Here is a 10,080-nt window from a genome sequence, read left to right as displayed (position 1 = left end):
ACATCATTTCGGCTTCTGCTACGAAGAAAGTGCATTGGGTGCGGACGCGCACGCGCAACGCGCGCGTGCGCCCGGGTGCGTGCGTGTGTCTCCCTCACTCCCACCGCGAGTGAACGCAGCGGGCCCCGCCCCCAGAAGTGCCGGCTCTGCGCGCGTGCGTAGTCCGCGTGAGGCCGCCTTGAGCCGGGTGGCGCAGGCGCAGTGTCCCCGGGCCAAGATGGCGGCGCGGTGCTCTACACGCTGGTTGCTGGTGGCCGTGGGGACTCCGCGGCTGCCGGCTGCAGCGGGGAGGGGGGCTCGGCCGCCCATGGGGGGCGTGGTGGGGGCGTCGCTGGGCCGCAGTCTGAGCGTCCCAGCCTTTGCGCCTTCCCTGGGAGCTCGCGGTCCCGGGGCGCTGCTGACATTGAGACCGGGTGTCAGCCTCACAGGTGAGTGCAGGCTCCAGCGCCTGAGTGAGGGGCTCCAAGGCCTGGAAAGGAGTGACTCGCTTTGCTCCGACTACGGTGGTAGCGGGGTGGAGCGTGTCTTCTGATCTACATGCAGAATCGCTTGGGGGAGATGGGCCAGCAGTAGGCAGAGAGACCCAAGTGGCTACTCAGAGGTGGTAAACGAGGGAGAGCTGCGTGAAGCCTCCGGCGGCGGGGATGAAACGCCCCGCAGCCGTGAACCTTCACCTCTCTGTAAACATTTCTGGAGGCCTCTTTCCGGCCTGCCGCTGCTCTCCTGCCCAATTCCTTTCCCTTCCCTCTACCTTCTAGCCTGTAATGGAAGGGAAGAGGTAACTGCCATTCGGTGAGTACCTGCTCATGGGCTAGCTGGACACTTTGTGCTTCTTACTTGATGGTAACAACAACCCTGCAAGGTGGGGCTCATCATCCCCATTTTATTTTGTTTTTGTTTTTGTTTTGCGGTAGGCGGGCCTCTCACTGTTGTGGCCTCTCCCGTTGCGGAGCACAGGCTCCGGACGCGCAGGCTCAGCGGCCATGGCTCACGGGCCCAGCCGCTCCGCGGCATGTGGGATCTTCCCGGACCGGGGCACGAACCCGTGTCCCCTGCATCGGCAGGCGGACTCTCAACCACTGCGCCACCAGGGAAGCCCCATCATCCCCATTTTAAAGAGTGGGGAACTGAGGTTCTAGCAGAGGAGTTGACCCGCCCAAGGTCATAAAGTTAGATAAGGAGAGTTGTCCCAAATCCAGAGCTGTTCTTCCACAGCTTACGCTCTCCACCACATGGTGTAAATTGAAGGACATACTGTTTTTTAGAAGTCCCTTTTGATTGACATATATACACTAATATGTATAAAGTAGATAACTAGTAAGAGCCTGCTGTATAAAAAATAAATAAAATTCAAAAATAAAGAAGTTCTTATGTTGGTCATTGATGCAAACTAATATATATTGAGCACTTACTATGCACCAGGCATGGATCATTTCCATGTAATAAACACTGCTATTAATTCTATTTTATAGATTAAAAAATTGAGGCTTAGATGTTAACTTGAAGAATGTCGCAAAGCTAGAAAGTAGTTGAGCCTTGATTCAAAACCTGCTGCTTTCTTAATTGCTGGAGGTGATGTTGAATTAGTATATATTAATCCTTTTAAGTGTTTAGCTATGATGGGTTCTTACGCTGTGTGTTGGGTGACTTCCCTTATAGTGAGATAAGGAAGGAAGGAGGAAACAGTGAACAACCAACGATGTGCCTGGATTGGGCTAGATGTTTGTGTTCCCTAGAATTTGTGCAAATGATATTTAAACTATAAACTTACAAAGATGATTAATTAGAGGATCCTGGCAAGGTAATTTACACAAGGTAATTTCCTATTGAGATCCAATTTTTAATGCTTACATAAAAGCCAGTAATTAAAGTATCAGTAATTGTTATTACCTTGTACAGTGAACACTACTCCAGTAATGTGTGTGCGACCTGGGTGGATTATTTAATCCTTTTGTGCCTCTTATTCCTTAATTGAAAATTTTTTTATTTACAGGTATTTATTGAGGACTTGTCATATGCTAGGTACTGTTCTAGGTACAGGGGATACAGCAGAGAACAAAGAGATTGGATGTGGTTTTGGTCAGAATGGTCCCTTTTTTTTTTTTTTGCGATAGGCGGGCTTCTCACTGTTGTGGCCTCTCCCGTTGCGGAGCACAGGCTCCAGACGCGCAGGCTCAGCGGCCATGGCTCACGGGCCCAGCTGCTCCGCGGCATGTGGGATCTTCCTGGACCGGGGCACGAACCCATGTCCCCTGCGTCGGCAGGCGGACTCTCAACCACTGCGCCACCAGGGAAGCCCCAGAATGGTCACATTTTTAAATTCTGTTCCTGCCACCTATATTTCCTCATGGATGGATGGAGCAGTAGTCTGCCCAGGTTTCCTCAGGATTATTTGGATTAATGTCATGCTGTATTTCTCAGTATGAGCAAAAGTGGTCGTTTTTAGGTTTTGCCAACGTTTTCTAATGTCAAGGTTGTTGTGAATAGAATTTGACTACATCTTTGTGCTCAATTACTAATTCCTTAGATACCTATTAAGCTAAATTAGTTCATATCACATTTGTCCAGGTTTGGGAACATTTTTTGATAATTGTGTATGTGTATGTGTGAGAGACAGACAAGCACTAAGTACTGAGCCTGGCATGGGGTGATTACTAAGGAACTGCAGTCAGCTGTCCTTTTCCCCAAGTGAGCCCAGTGCCCACAATGGGCATGTTTTGTAACAAGTGTTGAACACCTGTGAGAGGTGGCATCCTTCAAGGTGCACTGTTACCACATCTAAGGTCATCATCTCAGCTCCCAAACGTTGGTGTGTGATCGCATCTCAAATCCAGCAGTACAGTTAGATGATGTAAAAACAATTTATTTTAAAAATTTATTTATTTATTTATATTTGGCTGCATTGGGTCTTCGTTGCTGTGCGCAGGCTTTCTCTAGTTGCAGTGAGCGGCGATTACTCTTCGTTATGGTGTGCAGGCTTCTCATTGCAGTGGCTTCTCTTGTTGTGGAGCACGGGCTCTAGGCTCATGGGCTTCAGTAGTTGTGTCATGAGGGCTCAGTAGTTGTGGCTCGTGGGCTCTAGAGTGCAGGCTCAGTAGTTGTGGTGCACGGGCTTAGTTGCTCTGCGGCATGTGGGATCTTTCTGGACCAGGGATTGAACCCATGTCTCCTGCATTGGCAGGCGGATTCTTAACCACTGTGCCACCAGGGAGGTCCCTAAAAACAACACTTTAAATCTGACTTTTTCTCCCAGAATGGAAGGTAGTTATTTCACACCTTCTCCCAGAGTGGAAGGTTGGCCATTCTTGGAATGACTTGGAAGCTAATCCTGTTCTGGGTTGTTCTAAAATGGGCAAGACATTTATTGGTCATATCTTGGGGGAAAATATGTCTATTAAGTGAGCTCTTTCTAATCATTGCTAATCATTGATGCCTTTGGGATAATGTCAAGTCATCAAACTTGTGCTAGTTAAATGTACTTGTCTTTATATGCAGTTGTGCACATTACTGTCTCCCATTCTAACCCAAGCCTGAGTTCTCTTCTCATGATGTAGAAGCTGCAGCTTCCAGAACCTTTGCCACTACCAGCCTCTGCCTTCTGGATTGGAAGGGGTGGGGGAAACAGGCAGGATAAGTCAAGGTAACCCCTCAGTCCTGGAGTGAAGCGGGGGTTGAGTATGGGAGCACTGAGAAACTAGCTCTGCTGTTTTTCTCAGATCTGACCAGGTAAAGACGACAGTGGTCTCTGCCTCTCCCACACTGTCTACTTTTCATATTCCAGGAAATCTAGGGTGCAGCAACAGAAAACAAGTATGGAGGATACTGAAAATACGGATTTACTTTCTGCTTCTGATTTTATCATTCGTTCTGACCATTCCTACTTATTCTCCTGATTTTCCTTTTTCTTGACCCCTTCCTGGATATGCTCCACACCCTGGGTTGTCTTTTGTGCATACATGAATTTTAAGTTGTGTCCCAATCCTTGTTGTTGTTGTTTGAGAGCTCTTTCTCATGCAAATCTGATCAGTTCTCTGTTTAATGCTTGCAGTGGCTCCCTATTGCCCTCAGGATAAAATCCAGACTCCTTAGCATACTCAAAGGCCCTTCTGTTTATTCCTAGGCCCTATTAATTATCATCCTCATCAACATCTGTAACCACCCCTCTACCACCACCACCACCACCACCAAACACACACACACACACACACACACACACACACACACTCTCTCTCTCTCTCTCTCTCTCTCTCTCTCTCTCTCTCTCTCTCTCTCTCATCTCTAGTTATATCATAGTACCTGTAGTTACACAAGCACTTTCTCTCTCCAAACCAAAGGTGATCATATGATGTAGTTGCTGAATGGAGCACTTTTGAAAGCAAAAGGGGATGCTATTGCAAACAGTGCCAGGACTACAGGCATAAATCTGGATGGATTCCAGCCCTCCTTAGCTGAGCTAATTTCTGCAGCTTAACAGCAAGTGCCTTAGAAGACCTCTGAATTTCTGAGATTGGGTTTACTGGTTCTCACCTGGGGATGATTTTACCCTCCAGGAGACATCTGGCGACATCTGCAGTTTTAGTTACCAGTTTGGGGTTGGGGGGTGCTACTGATAACTAGTTGGCCAGGGATGCTGCTAACACATCCTACAATAAATACATAGGTATGTTAGGGTATAAATAGATAACATAGGGCTGCCATAACTAAGTACCACAGACTAAGTGGCTTAAAAAAATAGAAAATTATTTTTTCACAGTTCGGGAAGCTATAAAATTCCAAGATCAATGTTTTGGTAGGGTTGTCTTTAAAGACCCCCATCTCCAAATACAGTCATGTTCTGCAGTGCTGGGGGTTAGGACTTCAACATGTGAATTTGGGAGGGAGGACCCAATTCAGCCCATAACAGCCCCCCCACCTCCCCCTCCCACGAGGAACCTGATCCCGTTGTCAACAGTGTGGAGGCTGAGAGACTGGCTAGGTGACCCTTTTGTGTATTCTTACTCTGTGTCCCTGTGTGCTCATATCACTTCACACACTGCCTCCCACACACCCCTGCTGGGCGGTAAGCTCCTCGAGGGCATTGGCTTAGACTTGTATCCTCATTGCCTAGTACTGTATTAAGATCGTGCTGTGTCTCCTGCGAGGAGCCCAGTGCCTGGCAGGCATGTTTGCTGAATGAATGAGTGGTGAATCTAGAAGCTTCTCCTTGGCAGGGGAACCTTTGACTTAAAAACCTGGAGCTGCCTCATGATCCTCATTCTCTTTTGTGGCCCTGCCCTCTCTTTTGAAATAACTTGGCACCTTGTGCTCCCATCCCTGCGCTCCCCATCTTCAGTTGTCACAGGATAGGTTGGGGGTTAGGAGGCAGGTTGTAGAGCAGCTCTCCCCCCTTCACTTGGTGACAGTCCAGTTGGCTCGCTGCTCCATACAGAGGGCAGTTGAGTAGATGTGTCTGTCAGCCTTTCCTCCCAGCTTCTGATGCAGGAGGCCTGAAAGGAGGGCAGGGCATGGAGGCGGGGCTACCATGTGCTTTGATCCCTTTTGGGTTGTCTGCTCTGGGGTAAACAGAGGTTCTGGCACAGGGCCGTTTAACCTTGTGTGTCTATATATATGTATTGTTTTTAGGGGAGGGGTCGATGCTTTCAAAGAGATCTGTGACTCTAAAGACCAAGAACCATTTATTTAGCACAGTGGTTCTCAAATTGAGTGTGCCACAGAATCATCAGCTGGAGGGCTTGTTAGACACAGCTTGCTGGACCCCACCTCCAGAGTTTTGGATTCAGGTTTGGGTGGGGCCTGAGAATTTACATTTCCAGCAAGCTGATGATGATGCTGGTCCAGGGACCACACTCTGAAAACCACCCCATAAGGAGATATCCAAGGTTGCATGGTGGAGAGAAAGAACCCGGGAGTCGTTAAGCTTTAAGTGAGACAAGGCCTATGTGAACACTTGGCATATGGTGGGTGCTCGGCCAGCCGTGTAACAGGAGAGCTTTGTTCCTTTTCAGTCATCCCCAGGTGCAGCCCCCATCTGGGGGTGGTTCCTTTAGAGGTATAATGAGGCTACAGCCCTAGTGTAATCCAGCAGAATCAGCCCCACCCAGCACTTTTTTTTTTGTAGACTCCGTTTACAGTGGCTTTAGCTGTTTTTGAAGTGCAGTGAGTTTGGTCCCCAGTGGGCTTGGAGGAGAAGAGGCCCTAAAGCTGTGACCTCTTTGCTCCTTCACAGGTATTGCCTGGCTGGTTGTTTGCTCACAATTTCCTTTTGTTGAGTACATTCCCAGAGTGATTTTCTTTCCTTTTTTCTTTTTTAGGAGTAAAAAGTTACCCTTTTCTTTGTACTGCCTCCTTCCACACGAGCGCCCCTTTGGCCAAAGAGGATTATTACCAGATATTAGGAGTGCCCCGAAGTGCCAGCCAGAAGGAGATCAAGAAAGCTTATTACCAGGTCTGTATGGAAGATTTTACAGACGAGACTGCAGAAGGGATGCTGTGGATGTAGTGTGACCCTGACGGGTGCAGTGTGTGTGCCCGTACCTGTCGGTTGTGTGCAGCCGAGAGTGTGGAATGAGATGGGAAAGATGGGCTCTGCTGAACCATGTTCCTCAAGTGCGTGAGGCCACACTGGTTAATGCTGTAGAAAAAAGGAGAGTCAGAACCAGAGATTAAAAAAAAAAAAAAAAATCTTGGGCTTCCCTGGTGGCGCAGTGGTTGGGGGTCCGCCTGCCGATGCGGGGGACGCGGGTTCGTGTCCCGGTCCGGGGGGATCCCGCATGCCGTGGAGTGACTGGGCCCGTGAGCCATGGCCACTGAGCCTGCACGTCCGGAGCCTGTGCTCTGCAATGAGAGAGGCCGCGGTGGTGAGGGGCCTGCGTACCGCAAAAAAAAAAAAAAAAATCTTTTTCCAGGGCTGTTTTTGTACTTAAATCTCTTCTGTATCTTCTGAGTCAGTAGGTGTGCTGCTCTAAGTTTTAGGTACTCATTCTTTGCATTTAGATAAAAGTTTATGGGTTTAGAATTATTTCATTTTTTTAACCCATCATCCATATCCCGGAATGTATTGGGCTGATTGGTAAAGTGGCATGTGAGTTATCTAGACCTGTGGTTTCCAGGCTTTTGCTCTGATGAACACAATCAAAATAAAAGAAAAATTAAAGACCAAGGGCGCCGATGTAGGAATGCTAGCTTTTGTATTTTGCCTAATATAGGTGTTAAAAATAATCAAGTACAATCTATTAATGTCATTTGATGAAAGAAAGAGCACTTTAACACCATAAACATAGGAAAGCCATATCAGAATAAAGAAGATTAAAAAATTTTTTTAACATCTTTAATGGAGTATAATTGCTTTACAGTGGTGTGTTAGTTTCTGCTTTATAACAAAGTGAATCAGTTATACATATACATATGTTCCCATCTCTTCAAGAAGATTAAAATTTAATAAAATTAATAAATTAAATACAATTTAAATTTTAAAAATTACTGGGAGTTCCCTGGTGGTCTGGTGGTTAGGATTCGGCACTTTCACTGCCGTGGCCTGGGTTCGGTCCCTGGTTGGGGAACTGAGATCCCGCAAGCTGAGCGGCACGGCCAAAAAGAAAAAAAACTTTTTTTAAAGCCAAATACTGATCAAGACCAGACCTTATAGCTTGGATAGCTACTTTCTTCTCTTACTTTTTTTTTTTTTTAAGGGTGCAGTTCACTGGTTTTTAGTATATTCACAGAATTGTATAACCATTACTACAATCAATTTTAAAACATTTTCATATCTCAAAAAGAAACCCCACACCATAAGCCCTTATTCCCCATTCTCCTCTGCCCTTGAAATTGCTAACCTACTTTCTGTCTCTATAGATTTACCTATTCTGGACACTTCATAGAAATGAAATCATGTGATATGTGGACTTTTGTGACTGGTTTGTTTTACTTTATTTTTTATTTTTCTGGCCACGCCATGTGGCATGTGGGATCTTAGTTCCCTGATCAGGGATCTAACCTGCACCCCCTGCAGTGGAAGCGCAGAGTCTTAACCACTGGACTGCCATGGAAGTCCCATGGTTTCTTTTACTATAGAATAATGTTTTCCAGGTTCATCCATGTTGTAACATGCAGCAGTACTTCATTCCTTTTAGTGGTCAAATAATATTCCATTGCATGGATATACTGTGTTTTATTTATCTATTCATCATTTGATGGATATTTGGATTGTTTCCACCTTTTTGTTATTATGAGTAGTGCTGCTATGAACATTCCTCTGTAAGTTTTGTGTAGACTTATACTTTCATTTCTCTGGGGTATATACATATACCTAGGAGCAGACTTGCTGGGTCAATTCATAGCAATTCCGATTGCCATGTTTAACATTTTGAGGAACAGCCAGGCTATTTCTTTTTTTTCTTTTATTGAAATATAGTTGATTTACACTGTTGTTAGTTTCAGGTGTACAGCAAAGTGATTCAGTTATACATAAATATATATATCTATTCTTTTTCAGATTCTTTTCCCTTACAGGTTATTACAAAATATTGAGTATAGTTCCCTGTGCTATACAGTAGGTCCTTATTAGTTATCTATTTTATATATAGTAGTGTGTATATGTTAATCCCAAACTCCTAATTTATCCCTCCCTCTCCCCTTTCCCCTTTGGTAACCATAAGTTTGTTTTCTATGTCTGTGAGTCTACTTCTGTTTTGTAGATAAGTTCATTTGTATCTTTTTTTTTAGATTCCACATATAGGTGATATCATGTGTTATTTGTCTTTCTCTGTCTGACTTACTTCGCCTAGTATGATAATCTCTAAGTCTATCCATGTTGCTGCAAATGGCATTATTTCATTCTCTTTTTATGACTAATATTCCATTATATATATATAAGCCATATCTTCTTTATCCATTCATCTGTCAGTGGACATTTAGGTTGCTTCCATGTCCTGGCTATTGTAAATAGTGCTGCAGTAGACGTTGGGGTTTATGTATCTTTTTGAATTATAGTTTTCTCTGGATATATGCCCAGGAGTGGGATCCCTGGATCATATGGTAACTCTGTTTTTAGTTTTTTAAGAAACCTCCATACTGTTGTCCATAGTGGTTGTACCAATTTACATTCCCACCAGCTGTGTAGGAGGGTTCCTTTTTCTCCACACCTTCTCTAGCATTTATTTTTTGTAGACTTTTTGATGATGGCTATTCTGACCAGTGTGAGATGATACCTTATTGTAGTTTTGATTTTCATTTCTCTAATAATTAGCAACGTTGAGCATTTTTTCATGTGCCTGTTGGCCATCTGTATGACTTCTTTGGAGAAATGTTTATTTGGATCTTCTGCCCATTTTTTGATTGGGCTGTTTGTTTTTTTGATATTGAGCTGTATGAGCTGTTTGTATGTTTTGGAAATTAATCCCTTGTCGGTTGCATCGTTTGCAAATATTTTCTCCCATTCTGTAGGTTGTCTTTTCATTTTGTTTAGTTTCCTTTGCTGTTCAAAAGCTTTTAAGTTTAATTATTTCCCATTTGTAGATTTTTTTTTCTTTTTTTTTGCGGTACGCGGGCCTCTCACTGTTGTGGCCTCTCCCGTTGTGGAGCACAGGCTCCGGATGCGCAGGCTCAGCGGCCATGGCTCACGGGCCCAGCCGCTCCGCCGCATGTGGGATCTTCCTGGACCGGGGCACGAGCCCGTGTCCCCTGCATAGGCAAGCAGACTCTCAACCACCGCGCCACCAGGGAAGCCCCATTTTTGTTTTTATTTCCATTACTCTAGGAGACGGTTCCAAAATGATATTGCTGCGATTTATGTCAAAAAGTGTTCTGCCTATGTTTTCCTCTAGGAGTTTTATAGTGTCCGGTCTTACATTTAGGACTTTGATCCATTTTGAGTTTATTTTTGTGTATGGTGTTAAAGAATGTTCTAATTTCATTCTTTTACACGTAGCTGCCCAGTTTTCCCAGCACAACTTATTGAAGAGTCTGTCTTTTCTCCATTGTATATTCTTGCCTCCTTTGTCATAGATTAATTTACCATAGGTGTGTGGGTTTATTTCTAGTGCCAGACTATTTCAAGCAGGCTGCACTGTTTTAGATTTTCAC

The 10,080-nt window shown here is 44.9% G+C and overlaps 1 protein-coding gene across 2 annotated transcripts in view; it reads left to right on the top strand.

Annotated features, from left to right (window-relative positions):
• Positions 1-217: 217 nt before the first annotated feature.
• Positions 218-10,080, top strand: part of DNAJA3 (DnaJ heat shock protein family (Hsp40) member A3) — a gene marked incomplete at its 5' end in the record, with an annotated part of 31,030 nt that continues 21,167 nt past the window's right edge. For both annotated transcript variants that reach the window (XM_082857260.1, XM_082857259.1), the window contains 2 exons: positions 218-428; positions 6,312-6,445. In XM_082857260.1, the coding sequence (XP_082713386.1) occupies positions 218-428; positions 6,312-6,445 (345 nt within the window). The remainder of the gene's footprint in view (positions 429-6,311; positions 6,446-10,080) is intronic.

The sequence above is a fragment of the Leucopleurus acutus genome, assembly GCF_964270905.1.
Source record: "Leucopleurus acutus genome assembly, chromosome: 16".
NCBI classification, from domain to species: Eukaryota; Metazoa; Chordata; class Mammalia; order Artiodactyla; family Delphinidae; genus Leucopleurus; species Leucopleurus acutus.
This window is presented reverse-complemented; position numbering and strand designations above follow the sequence as displayed.